Here is a 19661-nt window from a genome sequence, read left to right as displayed (position 1 = left end):
GCCTTTTACTTTTGGCCTCTTATAAACATTTGCTTGTGTGTACACAAGCATGCCTGGACCTGTCATGGTGTGTGAGAGGACAACCTGTGGGAGTTGGTTCTCTCCTACAGTGTGAGTTCCAGGGAGCAGACTCGGGTTGCCAGTACACTACTTGAGAACTTCTAGTCAACTCCCCATTTTTGACCCTTTGTCTCTACATTCCTTCCTCCCAGTCCTCACAGACCAGCAAGGTCACATTATCTCTTGACAAGGAAGGAGACCTGGGTTTTGGTGCTGAGTAGGGCATGGGGCGGGAGGGGTCCTGCTTTTGTTGATCTACTCTTGGGTCCTAGGACTGACCGGAAGGTATAGAAGGTTCCAGAGGCACCTTGGAGCGAAGGGGATACCCATTACAGGAAGTCAGGGATCGGGCTTTGGGGATCCAGAGCACCTAGGTGATGAGAGACACCATTTGGTGAAGAACATGCCATCCAGAGCATTTTGTAACTTCCTCACACCTGCAGCAGCATTACCCTTTCAGTTGTCTTTGTCATTTTGAAAAGAAGCCAGTGATTTCTTTTTTTTTTCTTTTTTCCATCTGAGAAGAGCAAAACTCTGGCCATCTGAGTGAGAATGTGTCAGGTCAGCCCCTGACCACAGTGGGGAGTGGCAGGTGGGCAATGCTGCTGACACTCTGCTCTTTCTTGCTCGAGGATGTAGTAGGAGCAGAAGTCATGCAGAGGGAAGAATGGTGAACTCAGCGGGCCTCAGTTCAGACACGTGTTCTCCCTTGTTACAGACTGTAGCACTGTCTTCCCTTTTCTGCTGTCTTTATATGGCAGTAAGGAGTTGTGTTGGCCCAGGGCCATGGCCATAATACCTGACCTGCTCTTGGAAACACACAGGAGCCTGGAAGAACCACATCTATTCCAGAGTGTCTCAAGTTCTGCTTGCCCATCTCCTAGTACCATCAGGTCATAGTGAGCACATCGGAGGCCTTGTGTTCCTGGTGGTCCCTCCATAGGTTCAGCCTTTTAACATTCCCCGCTGCCCCCAGGCCTCAGCTCACTTCCCAGTGTGGACATGCCTGCAGCCTCAGCTCCTTTTCTTTACTGCTCTGACTTGGCCTGACTCCTGTGTGTCTAGAGTCTGTTTCACTTTGGTTCAGCTAAATGTTAAGAGGGCTGTGTCCCAGTCCCTGCACTGAATGGTGTGAATGTAAGAGTGGTAAACCTGAGGTGCTTTCCCATATCCTCCCTTGATAGCTGCTCCATCAGATCTCATGATCACATGCTTAGCCATCTGGATTTACTCATTGTACACTTTGGATTACAACTTCACCCTAGCCTTTTTTTAACCCTTCATCTAGACAGCTGTTGCCAGAGTCTCTTCTTGAGTATGGTCTCTCAGAACGAGTCTAGAACAAAGATGAGTGTCTGCTGCCTTACTCAGGCTCACATGGCATTGAAATGACATTGCACCATCACAGAGTTGAAGTGTACCTCTCCATACATACTCCCACCCTCTCTCCTTGCCCTTGTCTCACTGTGGTTTGTTCTAAGCAGACTCCTATCTTCGTTGCCTCTAGTCAGGAAGCAAGTACCTGTCTCTGGTTAAATATACCTTCCCTGCTCGGCCACTCAGGTTAAAGGATACACCGTTATGTTTCTAAGAACTCACACAGCATGTACCCTCTATGGCTAAGCATGGACTATGGCTGTCAGTGAATAGCCACCATGGGAAGGTAGTGCTCATCTTGACTCTGTAATTTTTATTACTTCCATTGTTGGCTTGCTTGTAAATTTCTTCCTTCCCCCAAATTGAGGGAGGAATGAGCCTTCTCCCCAGAAGGAAGAGAGCAGGTCAGACAGTGCTTCTAGACTTTCCATTGCTTATTCTTCTCCTTAGTTTCTAGTCTCCATCAAACCTGCACAGAAGGATGCCCTGGCCCTGTTCTGTCATCTTGTAAGTGCTGAGATTGTGTTTGGTGTCTAACATGTGGGTACTCTCCCCATAGGGTCTCTATCTTAGAACATTATCAGGAATTTAGGGCAGCCATCACCATCCTTCTCACTTTACTGCCATCAGGGGTCAGGACATTCATCAGCAAGGCCAGGAGCTTCATGATTAGCTAGCAAGAAATTATTCTGATTCTATGTAAGTGCTGGGTTTTAGTTTCTTTTGGTTTTTTTTGTACCAGGTTTCTCTGTGTAGCAGTGGCTGTCCTAGAACTTGCTTTGTAGACCAGGCTGGCCTCGAACTCACAGAGATCCTCCTACTTCTGCTTCCCAAGTGCTGGGATGAGTTTTAGTTTCTTATTTGGTAGATGCACAGTGGGAGGACAAAGAGGATAACCACCAAGACAGAAGGCTTGGGTAGGCCCAACAGTGTTCATACATGTTTATTTGAATCCAGAGCATGAAACCTGGCAGAACTCTGTACACCTAGGATTTGTGAGTTTCAGGCTTTCCATAAGTAGAATGTAATAGTATGCCATTCAGCAGTGGACATAATTGCTTATACGCCTTCAAAGTCCTCTGTTCCCATTGTCTTTAGGCTTTAAGGAAATTTGTTTTATTACAGATAGGTTATAAACAAAGTAAAATTTTACTAAGTAACTTAATAAAGGTACGTTGCATAAAATGCAATGAAACATCACTAAAATACCTTATTAGAAGCACTGAAAGCAAATTATTAGCTAAAATGCAATGTATGGAAGCCAGTCACCTCAGAGCTAATAGACCACTGCAACATTTTTCTCCAGTTCCTTCCCATCACTCTAACTGCCCATCAAATGTATTGCCTTTGTTCCATACTTTGCAGTGCACTTGGAGTTAGTAGTGAGAATATCGTGTAGAATATTCAACTAACATTCCTGTCATTAAAATAATGGTAACATTTATAGAAGGTATTCTGTGAATCAGGTGCTATTATAGGCTATAAGGGTGCAGCCCTGAATGGATAAGACAAGATCCTAGATATAATGGAGCTTTTTAGAGGGGGCTGGGTTTTGATGTTGTTCTGTGAGCTGTGTTTGTCACATTTGTGTCACTGAGATGAACAACTTGAGAAGCAAGCTGGCTTCAGAGCCTCCTGGTGGCCTGTCCCTGTCCTTTGAGCCTGCAGTAGCCAGTACAATATGACAGAGCAGGTGGCAGAGGAGGCTTTTTATTTTAATCTGAAACAGAAAAGGGGGGAACAGGAAGGGTCTGAGGACCAAGTGATGTCTGTAGCATTATATCCCCAGAAATGTAATTTCCTGTCAGTATGTTCCACCTCCTCAAGGCAGCATTAGCTGAGACTAAGCCTTTCGCATGTGGACCTCAGGAGAACTCCAGATTCTAGCTGCAAACTTGAACAGTGAAGTGCAGTAGAGCCCCTACTCCCCCTCAGAGTGACCCCTGCAGCAGCTCATGTCCCATGTCAGTTCATAGATCTTGTATTTTCTTTAAAGTTTTCTGTAAGTCTGTAAGGACAATAGTGGGTTTTTCTTGTGTGTGTGTGTGGGGTGGTGGTGGTGGTGGTGTTTAAAAGCACAATGATACTTGCTTCGATGGTTTGTTGGTCCGCAGCTGGTGAGCAGCCAGCAGGAGGCATCCCCAAATGTGGGGAAGGACTAAAGTGTTAACTTCATTTTAAAGTCAGTCATTACGTTTGGCACACGGAGAATAAAGTGAGCAAGAAATGGCTTTAACATCCCCTTGCCCTGTCACAGTATGGAAAGAGAAGATGGTAAAGCAGAAATGAAAACCCAAACAGGCTTTTGGCACTTATGGTATGAGGTATTAGATTCAGTCTCCTGGGTCTGTCAGTCCTCGGAATCTGCCAATCATAGATTAGCTTAGTAGGAGAGGTAGACGTTGGAATTTTAAGACATCTTATTTCCTTCTGGAATTCTGTAAATGTGCTCAGTTCATGCTTAGGATGACCTTCATCACATTCCTTCCTCAGAAGACCTCTGCCTGCAGCAGGGCAGGGAGGCATGTGAATAGAGTCCAAGAGAATGTGACAAGTGCCCTGGCAGACATAAAAGCTTAGAGAGTTACGGGTAAGCATGGGTTTGTGCAGGCCCTCATAGAATGGTGTGTATATTTGCTAAGTTGTGTATGGTCTGCTGGCTGATTGGTTAAGGCAACTGAGGGTTGTTAAGGTCTTCCCCCCACCCTTGACCGGTGTGGGGGGGAATTAATCATTCTAGATCAGGGAGAAAAGATATAAGAAATACTATGATATCATGAATTTGGGGAAACCAGGAGTAGTTTAATGAGGCAGGGAAGGAAACAGAGAGGGCTGTTTACAGAGGGCCCTGTAGTCTGTGTGAAGGGGCAGGGCAGCCCTCCTTACATCAGAACACAGTCTCTGGAGTTCTTGAAATCGTAATTTCCTCATGTGCTGCTGCTATAGCATTGAGCCCAAGATTGGGTTCAGTGTCTAGCTCCATCTGGTCTTTGGAACACCCAGAACCCTAAATCAACAATTTCACAAAAGTTGTTGCTACTGCCTAAGAGGATGGTATAGCAGAAAAATCAGACCTTCCCCACAATCTGAAACTGGTCAAGGAGGTGGCTGGTGACATCTCATTGTGATGTATCGCTGTTGTCTCAGCCAATGCCCATGCAGCCTTACTTAAGTTTGGATCACAGAGGCGAGCAGGAGTGACCGGGTTGGAGGGCTCTGGGTCAGGACTAGCCCTTAGTACTTTCTCAACTTCTGTGCATTCCATGTGTAAGAAGTCCATGCTTCTGTAAGTGCTGAGAACGCTCACTTGTTGCCCAAGGTGAGGGGAAGGGTCTGAAAATGATTTGGAAGGAGGAGCTCTGATGGGAAAACCTCATTTCTTTGAAAAATGCTAAATCTGTCTTAAGCATAAAATACAGCACGAGGGAAGTACACCCGTGCAGGAAGGGAGCCAGCATTCCCTGTGGCTCTGACCACAACCCATTTGTATCTCCTTTTACTTTTCTCTGTGTATGAAATTTTCCTGGAATTGTCGATAATGGAATTCTAGGAAGATGCCTAAAATACGTTGCTGTAGTTCATACTTGTCATTTGTAATACTTGATGTAGCTGAATCTTTTTATTCCTCCTTATGCCTCCCAGTACAACACAGAACGCCATATGCCACTGCCTCTGTCAAGAAGCAAAGGTTTCCCAGGTCTGAGGTTGTTGCCTCTGTTCACACCACAGAAGATCTGGGGTCCAGTGCCATCTTTTATTGATAGGACCAGCAAAGGAGAAATCTAATGAAATTATCAAGGCTTTGAATTAATTATGAAGTGGCATAAGAGAGCCAAGCTCTCTGGAGCCAGCGCTCTCATTACCCATTCACTCTCATTGCATCCTCTTCTGGAGCAGAAGGCACTTTCAGAGACAGCCCAGCCGTGCTTTGGATTTCAGGCAAACTCCCTAAATCAATGCCCTCTCTTTCTGCACTGCAGCCGGGAATGTCCCTAACAATTAACTGGCTCTGGACCTGCTGGACATTTGAATAGGTTTTCTCTTTGTGCTTTTGCCTAATTTTAGTCCTCTCTCTCTCTCTCTCTCTCTCTCTCTCTCTCTCTCTCTCTCTCTCTCTTCTCTCTCTCTCCTTCTCTCTCTCTCTCTCTCCTTCCCTCCCTCCCCTCTCTTTCTCCCTCTCCCCCCACCTCATTTTCTTTCATCAAATCAGATGTTGTACACATTTCCCCCATTTTGAGTAATGTGAGAAGCCACCAGGACTATGGCCTGTAGCTTCATGGAGCACAGGGACTGACTTAGTTGAGAGGTGGATAGCCTCTGCTGTGTGCTCAAGGACGTTTTGGTAAGCAGAACCAATTGTTTCTTCTTTAGTTTTTGGTACCAATTGCTTGTTTCTAACCAAGAAATGGTCTCAGCTGTCCTGATGTTGGTGCTGAAGTGTGGTTCATTGGTAGCAACAGTTAATACTGGCCTGACCGTTCTCCCCTCTTAGAGGTGCAAACTGTTATGTATCAGTCAGCCTCTGGGTTTCCTAGTTCTAGCAGTCAAACCAATAACAGCCCAGCTTTGATTCCCTGTGGAGGATGGTTCTTTTGGACTGGTGTATGGTTTTGAAGCATCTTTTAGCAAGCCTTTTCCTGACTGCTTCTGAGACCCATTATTGATGAACTCCTGAACGATAGGCCATTGGCATCTTGGAAAGCAGTGACTAACTTTACTCTGTAGGGTCAGCGTCTGAGGTTTTGCAGTGGAGAAAGGGAGAATAGTAATCTTTGTTTGTCCTGTGCTGTTTACTGTCAGTGACTTTCCCATTTATTCTCTTCATAGGCAGCTGCGATATTTAATTCAGCATTTGGGAGTTTTCTGGTGAGTACACATTGTTTAACTTTGTCTATTTTAATTTTTCTTAAGGTACTGTTTTGCACAAATGACTCAGTAAGAGCTGAACTTCTACTCTTGTGAAAAATAAAAGTTTTGGGATTCTTGCACATATCCTTAATTATACCCTGAGGAAAATTAGTAAGTAAAAAACAGTTGAATATTCTTTTGCAATATATTTTGGAGGCTCAGGTTTAATAGTCTGTTAATGGATTCAAGGAATCAATTAAAATGCCATGTGCATCCTTATAGAGGCTATGTCAATATATTGATCACTTAATGAGGTCTTTTAGATGATTATTATTTTGTGTCCTGGGACACAGGATTTTGAAAAGGCATCACGACCCAGCTGGTCAGAAAGGGAATGCTAATTTATGGTTGACACATCATTTATTTTCTGCATTTCCCTGTCAAAGAAGCTACCTACGATCTTGAATCTGTCTGAAAAATCATTGTAGAATAATAACAAAACAAAAACTGATGTAAGAATATAATTCATGAGCAAATTGCAAGAAAATATATAGTGTTTTAGAGATCTAAATATGAATTATAAAATGAGCAAACACAGTTCCACCTTTGCAAGCAAACCTCGAATTATGAGGTTGTAGTTTTAACATTTAGATAATTATTTACTTAATTTGTGTTTTGCAAGACTAGAGATAGAAACAGTTTCCTTTATTTAATAATGCTGCTTGTATCTTCAAATTTTCTAGGAAAATAAATTAGAATATCTGTTTTAGTTGCAGAATTCATTTACAGACCTGTAATGTAGTGACTTACAAATGACTGGGAATAAAATCAGTGGAATATAAACTGGCTTATGAATTTAGGTGAAATACCCATTATGTGTGCTTAATATATTCTGTAGGTCACTTGTTTCTGTATTGTATGCATTAAACGATAGTTCAAGCTTTAAAACACTTTGCTAGCTCAGTGTTAATTTCCAAAATGTTACATAGCTTTTGAAGTCGTTGTCTTCTGGATGATGTTGATTCTATGAAACACATTGTTGAAGTATGTTCCATTTTTACAGATGTCATGTGTGAGGTTTTTTATTTTTATTGTTGTTGTTTGTATTTTGATGCCATATTTCACTGGGCTTAGAAGCAAAGTGATAGAGTATATTTAGAAAAAATCTCTGTTCAAGCATGGTAACTAAGTACTGGAGAAATTGAGGTAGTAGGATTGCCACAAATTTAAAGCCACCTTCAGCTACATAATGAGACCCTAATTCAAATAAACACTCTCTCTCTCTCTCTCTTTCTCTCTCTCTCTCTCTCTCTCTCACACACACACACACACAGAGAGAGAGATACAGAGAGAAAAAGATACAGAGACAGAGAACGAACACACACAGAGACTGATTTTTAAGACTACTTAGTTTAGACTTAGTAATATCTCATTAAGTCACTATTTCATTTATTCAGCTATTATTCTCTACATTATTACAGTTGTTTTACAGAATAATATGTGTAAAATACAAAATTTCCAGAAGCCAGTTTTGGTGTGGTTTGAAGTCATACACATCTACTATGAAACATGGCTTCCTAACTTGGGTTGCTCACACATGAGAAAGCCCCTGATAACTAAGAACATGCAGTAATTGTGTAAGTGGCTAAAGCAAAACCCACTGCCCACTCATTGGAGAGAATGCTTGCTACATGTAGTTTGAGCTTTACATTGGCCACTGGTGTTCCTTGGGTAAATTTTTTTTTTTTTTTTTCCCTGCTCAGATGTGTGCTCAGGTCCTGAAAAGAAGAGCTCACACAAAGCTTTTCTGCATTTTTCTTCAGCTCCCTCCCATCTACATTGTATGTTCTTACCCCTTAGTCTTTTGACCTTACTTTCTTCACTTTTTTCATTTGTTTGTTTGTTTTTTAAAACTTTAATGCAGCTAATGGATCAAAAGTGTTTATGGAAATCTGGCCACACACAGGTAATTTTCAAGTAGCTCTTGAAAAGTACAAAGAAATGTTAGGTCTCTTCATTAACTTAAGGACAGTACACATTAGAAAAGAAAGCATTGCTGTTGGGCGTGGTGGTGCATATCTTTAATCCCCCAACACTCAGGAGGCAGAGGCAGGCAGATCTCTGAGTTCAAGGCTAGCCTGGTCTACAGAATGTGTTCCAGGATAGCCATGGCTACACAGAAAAACCCTGTTTTGAAACAAAACCAAAGGGGGGGAGGGGGGAGGTAGGGAGGGAGAGAGAGAGAGAGAGAGAGAGAGAGAGAGAGAGAGAGAGAGAGAGAGAGAGAGAGAGAGAGAGAGAGAGAGAGCACAGTGTGAAAATTAAGAACCTAAAGAAAGATGTTACTGTAGCTACATGGTGGTCTTCTGAGTGGCATAGGCAACATTCACTTAACTAAAAGGTCTGAGCAAGGGCATCTCTTCTGCTGGCCTGAGCAGCAAAGGATGAAGTGGCAGAAGTGTCTTTTCTCATCCTTCCCTTTCTCTCTTTCCCTTTTCTTTGCCACAGTTGACGATCACCAGCAGGGATTGAGAATAAAAGCTGTGCCCATGCACTATGCATGTTTTGCCCCAGTGTAATAACAGATAACCCCCACCCCCATTCTTTATCATATAGAAAGCTTTGGTTGATGAAGTGCATGTAGGTCTCATCCAAATATGAGGTGATGACTTGCTCTCTCGGGGACAGAACTCATGTCTTTCTGCTCTACCATCCATAGCATGATCCTTCCCCAAGGTTAGCACATGAGCAAAGATAGCTGCTGCAGTTCTCTCCCATGTGTCTTACACACACACGCATGCACGCACACACACACGCACACATGTGTGTGTGTGCGCTACTGGATTCCCATACCATCCTTCCACTAATAACCGTGTTGCAGAAATTAGCCACACAGTCACACCTCATCGAAGAAATGTGGCAGTTAGCCATGGTTTCTGTCACTGAAGAGAATGTTTAAGATAAGAGCCATTCCTTTCTGCCTATAAGGAATGTATAAAAGTATGCACAACTTTGAAGAAAGAATTTATTTTAGTAGACTGATATGAAAAGTTGGTCCTTGAGTTAGTATTACAAAGATTCACTCTACAGAGGGGAAATTCTGAATTACAAGTTATTCTGAATTACAAATTATAAGGAATGGTATTTAGGGATTTTCTTTATAAAGAAATTTTGTGTTAATAGGTAGTAGCCACCCTATTGGAAGCAGGGTGGGTTTGAATTCTCTCTTGACTGAATATTAAATGAACCAGATACCTTCCCTGTAAAGTACATAATGTGGATTAATCATATCATGTATCTATAGAACCATATTGATAATGCAAAGAAAATGCTTGTATGAGGGGGTAGAAACCGATTTGAGCTAAAATTTACATTTAGGTGTTGGTCCAGATATTAGACTGACTATTAAAAACCACCAAATGAAAAAATCATCTCTGTCGGGAGCTATAAGCTCTAAGATACATTGAGTCAATGGCTGTTCTCTTCTTATGAGTAAACCATCCTTGCCTTTGTGTATGCGTGTGCATGTGTGTTCATGCATGTGTGTGCGCTTATGTGCATTTGCATGTATTCATATGTGTGTGCATGTGCATGTAGTGACCATTCCATGTATGTATGTGTTCATGTGCATTTGTGTATACATTAAAATAAATAATCACTTATAACTAGAGAATATGTATGTTAGAATCTGCATATATTCTATATTATGTACTATGTCAGAGAATATGTATTATAATAGTCTATATAAACATTCTAGTATATTGGCATCTGATATGTATTAATATTTCAGGTTAATCCCAATTACCTGAAACCTTTGAAAGACTCTTATTAGAAGAAATTTTGGAGAAAGACTTAAGGGTATTTTTGTTGATTTTTCAGACATCTGGGTATAACAAGTAAAATATGGTACATATTTATAGCTAGTTTAATAATGTCCCAGGTCTAATTAAAATGCAATGATTTTAAGAACTAATTGTTATATAAAACTTTTTAATGGAGCTATACTAGTAATAACTAATGATAGATGAATTCAATTTACATAAATTTCAGACCAGGAGAGCATTCGAAATTGTGCCATAGAGGATTGCTTTAAGTTAAGAAGTTAATACCCACTCCTCCTCTGCTCGCTTAGTTGTTTAGCTTATTGTTATTGTGGATTGTAGTGACGTGGGATTGCCTTCTTGATGAGGTTTGCACAGAATTTGGTAGCTCCGCGTGCTCTGGATAACTAAGAAGATGTGTAAATGCATATGTTCATGTGTCCTGTGTGATGTTTATGCCTATGCATTCCATGTAAAACTGGCACACATCAAGAACAGTATTTTGCATGTTACATTCTCTTCAAGAGTTGTTTGTTTTAGATTTTGAAAACTTTTTGGAAGATTTATTTAGTGTGTTTTATGTGTATGAGTTGGCTGTGTGTATGTAAGTGTGCCGCGTGTGTGCCCAGTGCCTATGGAGAGAGACCGGAAGAGGGGCCTTAATGAAGGCATGCAATGTTTCCTCCCTTCCTCCCTCTCTCCCCCTCACTCGTCCCCCACCCTCTCTCTGCACAGGGTCTGACTCAAACTTATGATCTTGCCTAAGTCTCCCAAGTGCTGCAGCCCAGGCACTTCATTTTTTTTTTTTTTTTTTTTTTTTTTTTAATTTCTTTTAGCTAAGTCTAGGGTGTATTTAGTTCATGGATATGAAGGAGTATGCTCAGTATTAACAATGATGTTGATTTTAACCAATCCAAATACTTGGAATCTTGGTTTACCCTTCATAATTTAGGACTTGTTTGATTTTCATTAGATTTCAATGCCAGAACAAACAGGCATCTTCATTTTCAGGGGGTATTCAGGGCTGTCCTGTACAATACTATTTCTAACTTATCTTTGTGGCAAGAACCTGACAAGCTCAGGTCTTTGCAACTTGTCTTACAGACTTTCTCTTTACAGAGTGGAGCTTAGCACCTTTTGGAACAAACTAGCATCATGAAAGATGGATTGCTGACAATAAATACTGTCAATTTGAGGGCTAGGGAGGTAGCCTAGTCAGTAAACTGAGCCACATAGATGATGCTCGGCTGGGTCCTCAGCTGACAATCCCAGCCTGGGGAGTGCAGATGCCTGTAGCCAGCCCGCCTATCCTACTTTTGGAGTTAACCAGGGAGAGCCCTATCTCAACAAACAGGGCGGATTCCAGCTTACACAAATAACAATGAGGACAAAACAATACTATTGATGCATTTAACAAGGTAAAACAAAAGGCAAACCACAACTCTCACCTATAGGGAATAAGATTTTATTCTAAAGCCAAATATAGTTTCCATATTTCAACATGGATATACTTTCATGAAGCCTTTATAGAAACAGAACAAAAGAACAAAAAATGTCATGAATGAAGACACTTCTTAAACACACTGGTGGAAACACTAGGTGGATGGATTAAAGTAAATGGGATTTTCTGTTGTAGGGCTCAGATGCTATCTGACTTCATCTTAGCCCCTTTGTGGGACTAGGCTTCTGTACATTCCTAAAGACTTACCAATCAATTGTCCCAAAGATAGTATCCCACACACAAGGAAGACAATAAAGGACTAGTAAGAGGGCTAAAGATGGCCCAAGATAATTTGGCTTTGGAGGAGTGACATTCCAAGATTGCAGCCATAGGTGTTCTGGTCAGCTGGTGAGCCCTACAGATATCCACATCTTCCCAAGATCTTCCTTTATGTGAGATAGAAAATTATCTGGAATGTCCTCAGAGTGCTTAGTTTGTGGCTTCTTTGTAGACACTGAAGCAAAAGCAAACATAAATAAGTAGGAAAAAAAAAATGTAACAATAAAACATTGAAGGAGCAGGATGGCAGGGCCACCCAAGTGCAGTTTCCCAGCATTCAGGCTCCATTATGGGTCTTGCCATGTCAGCAAGCTGTTTGTTAAATCAGACCCACTTTTAAAATTTGAATTTATCTCAAGCTCAAACTTCCCCACAACACTATAAATAAAAAACTATCTTGTTATGACTAAGGTAGCAGATATTAAATCACATGAGAAAAATCTGCTGTAACTTTGTAGCTATACTCTGCAGCCTACACAGGCTGTCTCCCTCCAGCCCTCCTCACGAAGATGAAATTAGCACCAAGAGAATTTGCCTGTGTGAGTCAGCTTCCCCTCTAGTCAATGAGATCCTGCATAACACTGTTCTCTGAGTTTCTCAATCACAGAGACAATTGTGAGACAAATGAGGAAAATCCCCAAATCAGGGATCCCAGCAATGGAGGGTGTGCCTGTCTCAGGCTTTTTTCTGTGTAATGCTTGTCCAACACTAGGCAAGTGTGTCCAAGTGCTGGACAGGCCAGCACTAAAAACATGCTACACTGCTTAGAAGGAGGACCCTCTCACAGTTGAATTTGAACTCATTTTTTAAACAAACTCTTATCTGAATTAATCAGTGTAAATAAAAATGGTCTTGTTATTGAATAAAAATGTGTGCAGAATCTCTACCTAGTCCATTTTAGTAGCATAATGCTCTCTGTGGCCTGATGGGACTGGTGTAAGCAAGTAAATGCATTAGTCACAGCAGCCATTTTTCTTGCAGATTTGTGACGTAGATTTAATTATAGGGATGACCAGCAACTTACAAATCTAATTTTGGTGGAGGTTGAGGCAATTTTTTTTTTTATTTTAATAATGATGGATTTTTTTAAAGCAGTGATTTCATTACTATTTAAAGAAATCTACTCGTGTAGAACTAGCCAATTGACTGCAGTTATTTTATTACCCTTTAACAAATGTCATGTGCTTTCATTTTTATTTTTATTAATTTTTAAAATGTCATCATTTCCAAACTGGGAACGTATTTGCCCCAAAACCATTTTGGATGAAAATAAATAAATATACATTATTTTGGATGCTTATAAAGGCCCTCTTTAGAAACAGTAACCCTGGCATTTTCCTTAATTTGAATCCAAGCTACTAGAGAACTGCATAGCATTCCAGCCTTCAGTCCAGCTGCTCAGTGAGTCCTGGTTTTTAACGATCACATCATTTTGTTTCTCTTCCTCCAAAGCACACATTTACCAAGATAAATCAATGTTTCCATTGTAAATACCTTTCATTGACTCCGTTTGTTTCTTTTGTTATTGTTGGCAGAAACTTAAAATTTCAGGTCACATTTACAGAGCTATTTTTAGAGATTAACATTTGCTCATGTTGGGTGTTCATTCTGAGTTCTGACAAATGTACCCGTGTATATAGTGCCTTGGTCTAGGGTAAGGTGATTTCGGTTTGATCAGAGGATCCTTCATGCCCATTTGTTTTCAGCCCTTATTCTACCTTCTGCCCTAACTGCCATTGAGTGGAACCCCTCCTTCTTTTTCAGGGGGTTCTGTGAATGTTGGGACTTCATGCTAAGCCTGGCTACTCCTTTGTGGATCTTGTCATGTCACTGCACACATCTCCAAACCTTGTTGCTGAGTCACATTGCATTGCTTATTGAGTGGCTGTTGATGAGCTTTGGGCCATGTAGTACTAGGATATTGAATGTCTTTCACAAGGCTGTGTGTGTTAAGGACTTGCTCCTTCCGGTGCTGGTTGGGAGGTGCTGTGAATCTTAGAAGGAATATTGTGGAGATCCTCTAAGACACCAGGGGACCATGGAACCCCTGGAATGAGGTGTTCGGTTTGCTCTGCTACCCCTCATCCCCCACTGCCATCCAACATCCCAGCAGTGGCTCTATCATGTCACAGATGAAGCCTCTGAAACAGCTAAAGTAAATCTCTTCTCTCTATAGTGTAATAGTCTCAGCTATTTTGTTAACGTGCTGGAAAGTTGGCAACTTGTTTCTTGTGTTTGATTATGGATAAAGTTGCTGTGTTTGTGTATAGACCTCATGTAGACATATTTTCCCATATCTCAGGGAGAACTCAGGAATAGAGTTGCTGGGTCATGAGGTAAGTGCATGTTTTAAATTAGAAGTAGCCTCCAGACTGTTGTGTTGTGTTAGGTTTCCAGAGGAGTGTGTTCATAGTCTAGTTGTTCTTATCCTTGCTAGGACTTGGCTTTAATAGTTTTTATTTCAGTCATTCTTATAGGCAAGTAATAGGTCATCATGGCTTTCGTTTGCTTTTTCCTTACTGGCTAATGATGACGGACATATTCTGTGCGTATCTTTTGGCTATCTGCATGTCTTCTTTGATGGTGACTGTTCAAATTTCTTTCTTATTTTAAAAAGAAATTGAACCTGGCAGTAGTAGCCCATGTCTTTTAATCCCAGCACTTGGGAGGCAGAGGAAGGTGAGTTCCAGGCTACCCCCCCTCCAAAATTTATCTATCCTTCTATTATGTGTATAGTGTTCTGTGTACATGGCAGAAGAGGGCACCAAATCTCATTATAGACAGTTGTGAAACACCATGTGGTTGGTTGCTGGGAATTGAACTCAGGTCTTCTGGAAGAGCAACTAGTGCTATTAACTTCTGAGCCATCTCTCCAGCCCAGCCTGTTTCTTTATGCTTTGGTCTAGGTCTTTATTTTGGAGACCAATCATTTTTCAGATATTTATTTTACAAGGGACTCCTTTTAAACGTACGCACTCATGTACACACATACATGCACACAGTGTGTATGTCTTTTTTTTATTAAAGAAAAAAGTCACTTTATTAGATCAAGCTTAATCTGTATTTTGTCTTTCCTGTCTTGTTCTTTTTGTTTTCTTAGTCCTTGTTTTAACTAAAGGCACAAAGATTGTTCTCCTGTTTCTTCTGTCAGTTTTGGTTTTAACTTTTTCACTTAGGTCCATTTGGAGTTCATGCTTACAGATGTGTTGCAGCTAGGTTTTGTTACTTTGCTTATGGTTGAAAAGTTAAGTTTTTTAAATATCTGTCCAAATAGCTCACTTTCCCCTGGTAGATATTCTCCATTGCTTTTGTACATGAAGTTCTTTCCTACAAATGTCTGACATAAATTTACATGTATTTTCTTTTCGTTTATAGTCAAAACTGAGTATCTAATTCATTGATACTCATCCATGGGTTCTGTAGATGCAATAATAGTTTGAAAATAATAACATTGGTTAAGGAAGTCAGTTTCTGCTCTTCATTGCCTCTATATAACAGCCTTAAGTGGTATTCCTACGTCTACAAAGTGACATTTACATTTTCTTTGAAAATTGGATCTGAGCCAGGCGTTGGTGGCACATGCCATTAATCCCAGCACTCAGGGGGCAGAGGCAGGAGGATCTCTGTGAGTTCCAGACCAGCCTGGTCTACAAGAGCTAGTTCCAGGGTAGCCTCCAAAGCCACAAAGAAACTGTCTCAAAAAACAAACAAACAAAAGAAAGACAGAAAATTAGATCTGTATTCATAGTGGTTATCACATGTGACATTAATACAGTTACTTAAGACAAAATTATTTAAAACATAAAATGGGATGAACATAGACGATGGATTAAAACCTCATTTTGAAACCTCATTTTGATGTCTAGGAATTAATTTTGTAAATTCATAAATTATAGTAAATTGTCCCTATTTGGCAGATTATGGACTTGGGTGAGCACAACTTTCTAGAGAACTTTTCAAAAGTGAAATTTGTCATTCTAATTCAAAAGCCTTGATTAATTTAGTTTTACTTCTAGTGACTCAATAGGCTCAGCTGCCCGAGGAACGAGCATCTGCCAGTGACTTGGGTACCCTGGAGTAAGAGCACCATTGGTCTGAGACGGTCATTAGCGCCAACTCTGTGTCCAGGGGACACTGTCCCCTCCGGACATATGACTTCTCCCTAACCCTTTATTTCTTTACTTTTCCCTACTGGCCTTCTTGACTAATTAAAAATGAAAATGTTCAGTGTGCTTGCACATTTACTTTAAAACAGCACTGGCTATACTGGTCAAGTTTGTCTCCCCCCCCCCCCCACTCTCCTCTCTTGCACATTAGTTATTTTCTAAAGGTGTATTTGATTTCTCACTTGAAAGCACCAGTTGATAGTTACACATCTGCTTTGGAGGAGGTAGTGTTTATTATTCCCCTTGTGCTTTTGGTATTTGGAGCTAAGGTGACAGACAAATCCTATGTGCTTTCTCATAATCTCCACATAATCACTCCATGCTTACTGTGTTAGTTTGTCTAAGCCCCAGTGCCTCTGCGACTCTAGTTTGCTCACCAATTGGTCTGGTTTTTCACTACACATAATGAAATAACTGAGTCCAGGTAACTTTTTTTTTTTTTTAAGGTCATTTACTTTGACTGGGGTTACTGGGGTAGGAGGTTCAGAGACCACATGTAGTGATGGGCTTCTTGCTAACTGTCAGGAGACAAGGAGAAGGGGTGCATGAGTTAGGAATCTCCTGGTGTTTCCCTTTCTTGTAAAGCTGTTTCCAGTGAGCCAGGGAGCTACATTCTTCCCTATCTGACCCTACTTGCCTCCCCTTGGGTCTGTCTCTGACACCAAGTGCAGCTCAGTCTTTACCCTCATGCCTCCTGAGAGACTAACCTTCACCATATGTGCCTTTGAGGAACAGACTCAAAACATCCAAACCACAGCACAGAGACTTTCCCACTAAGCTGTGTTTCGTTTTGTGTTGAGAAAGGGTCTCCCTATAAAGGCCATGTAGGTCTTGAGCAGTTTTATCCTGGGATTACAAGTATGCATCACCAACCGTAGCTTAGACTGCAAGTTCTATTTAAAGCAGAAGTTTCTCGATCAACCTGTGGGTCACAACCCCTTGGGAGGATGTCGAAGGACCCTTTCACAATAAGAGTGGGTGTCTAAACTTTGTGTATGCCACTCCTCTGTCATCTGTGCTTGTAGAACCTGACACAGAGTGTACCCTCAAAATTACCTGTTAAATTAAACTAATAGAAACCATGTAGTGAACATGGTTTTAATATCTTTTCTTCAAACATCTAAACAAAACAAACAAAAATGTAAAATGTCTTACATGAAGTACACACTTAAAATGTGTCCTTCATTTTAATTATATGTTGAATTAATTTGATAAAAATCTCAACATAACTTTAAATCTATTAAATTTTTCTTTGCTATTTTGGGGGGGTTATACTGTAAGCCTTTAAATCTCAATAAAACATGTTACAACCATATTTTATATTCACAATGTTTATTTAGAGTTAAAATTAATAACCATATGTGTATTTAATATTGATCAATTTACATTCTTTATTAGCTTATTCTTTAGTAACTCATGAGACAGAAAATTAAATTGACAAGTGGAAGCTGTACTTTTAGATAGTTCTGTAAAGAAACCAATAATATTCTAGAGAAAGGGGAAAAATATATATGTGGGAATTAAAGAATTGATTCAAGAGCTATATTTGGTGGCCTAGCCATAATCTTACCATATTAGAGAGGGTTAATTGCCAGAGTGGGTTATATAAGACCCTGTCTTAAGAAAAAAAAAAAAAGTATCAGTTCAGGGTTATTATAACAACTATGCCAAATGCACATTTAAACAGGCTTAGAAGCATTTAAAAATATAAAAGTAAAAACAGGAGAAAGAAAACTAAAAACAAACAAATAAACAAAACAAAAAACCCAAGGTGATAGCAAGGAACTAGGTAATGTGACCTGAGTGCAAAGGACAGCGAATACAGTGCAGCCATTCTTTGAAGGCTCCAGTTACTCTGCAGTGAGGAAGATGGGTCTGCAGCTGAGGTCGGGGAATCTGTAACAAAGAACACTGGTCTTGCCATCTGATCACAAAGTAAAATTTGTTAAGTATGATATTTAAAGTCATGAAAACATGACTAGCTGAAAGGGCTTTGGAAGATGATTATATTAATATAACAATATTTTTTAAAAATATATAATGTAAAGAAAGACAACACACCACAACCCCTTTTTTGAGAAAGGGTCTCATGTAGCCCAGGCTGTGTTCAAATTTATTATATCACCAAGGATGACCCTGAACTTTTACGTTATATTTTACCTCCACATCCTGTGTGCTGGAATTACAAGTATGTGCAACCATGCCCAGTTTTATGTGGGAGTTTTGTGGCTTTGTGCATGCTAAGCAAACACTCTACCAGCTGAGGTATATCCCCTGACCCAAGAGATGGACTTTTAATATACTAAAAGAAGGAATGTATAACTTGAACATCAGTTTTGTAATAAGAAATTGGTTCCATTTTTCTTATGATAACCCCCCCCCCCATCTCATTGTGACATCTGTACCTCTGGGAGCCACCTACCAAAAGCCATGCAGATTCCAATGGCTGCTGAGGTATACAGATGGAACGGGGCAAAGTATCAGTCTTTTCCAGCATTAAATCAGTACAAGGAAGCAATAGTTCGTGCTTATTAAGAAAAAAGATTGAGGTTGCTTCCATTTACCTTTTCCCTTCACCTCTGTCTCTAAAACTGAGGAGAGAAATGAGTAGAAACATGAGGACCTCTGTAAATGCAGAGGTCTTCTCCAACTTTGGCTCTTTAACTACTTTAGTAGTGTTAAACAGCCTTTCTTGAAAAGCTGGAGGGCTAGGGAGATGCCTTGGCTGGCAAAGTGCCTGGTACATGAATGCCAGTAGAAACCGCACTTTAGAAAGCCAAGCACAACACACTCATGAACTCAGCGGCAGACTGGAGCTAACTGACCAGTAGTTTAGCTGAATCAGTATGTTCTGTATCATTAATATCCATAAAATCTGAATCAGTTTGATGTCAATTATGGATGTCAAAAATTGAATTTCTAAGATTCAAAGCTCCATCTATATAAACAAGTAGTTAAAAATAACTTAGATGCATAGCAGTAGAAAATATGTAGCTGAAGAGTTATAATTCTGTAATAGGGCTCCTGTGCTTTTTTGTGAATTTCCAAAATATATTTTAAAAAGTGTCAAGGCTCCCTAAGGAGAACTTCAAAAATGTATCTTTAGCCCTGATACAGATCACCACCACATCTAGCTCCTCTGCCTCTGTCTTTGTCTATCTTTCCTTTCAAGATTTCATCATTTGATACGAAATATATACCATGGAGTAATGAAGATCTCAGAGAACACTGTGCATTTTTTGGTTGTCTTAGATGCCCCCTCCCTTTCTGTCCTTCCTTGTCTATGTAGGGACTGTAAGTAGATGGGCACATGTCTTAAAGGACGTTTCCCTTCTCTGCTAGATCTAGAGTTGACACCCCCAAAATCTGAGTTCCTTTCTTAGCTTTGGTGATGGCAAGTTGTCACCTCTGAGTGGAATATTTCCAGTTATGTTTTTGTTTTCTCAGGTCTGTCTGAATCATCCCACAGTTTTAAAATACTGAATGTGTCACTGTTAGAGACACAGGTAGCACATCCTCTCAGATTTACCACAGCCCTGTTTGGAAGCTCCATCTCAACAGAGTGGGTCCAGTGAATCCTAATGAGGTACCTTTTACTAATATGTTAAC

At 40.4% G+C, this 19661-nt stretch overlaps 2 protein-coding genes across 4 annotated transcripts in view; one reads left to right on the top strand and one right to left on the bottom strand.

The window, feature by feature from the left end:
* Nucleotides 1–19661, bottom strand: part of Lsm6 (LSM6 homolog, U6 small nuclear RNA and mRNA degradation associated) — a 355072-nt gene that overhangs the window by 134068 nt on the left and 201343 nt on the right. The window lies entirely within an intron of this gene.
* Nucleotides 1–19661, top strand: part of Slc10a7 (solute carrier family 10 member 7) — a 219627-nt gene that overhangs the window by 58089 nt on the left and 141877 nt on the right. For both annotated transcript variants that reach the window (XM_051205885.1, XM_051205884.1), the window contains exon 5: nt 6265–6303. In XM_051205885.1, the coding sequence (XP_051061842.1) occupies nt 6265–6303 (39 nt within the window). The remainder of the gene's footprint in view (nt 1–6264; nt 6304–19661) is intronic.

The sequence above is a fragment of the Phodopus roborovskii genome, unplaced genomic scaffold, assembly GCF_943737965.1.
Source record: "Phodopus roborovskii unplaced genomic scaffold, PHOROB, whole genome shotgun sequence".
Lineage (NCBI taxonomy): Eukaryota > Metazoa > Chordata > Mammalia > Rodentia > Cricetidae > Phodopus > Phodopus roborovskii.
The sequence above is the reverse complement of the archived record's forward strand: the minus strand, read 5'-3'. Positions and strand labels throughout refer to the sequence as shown.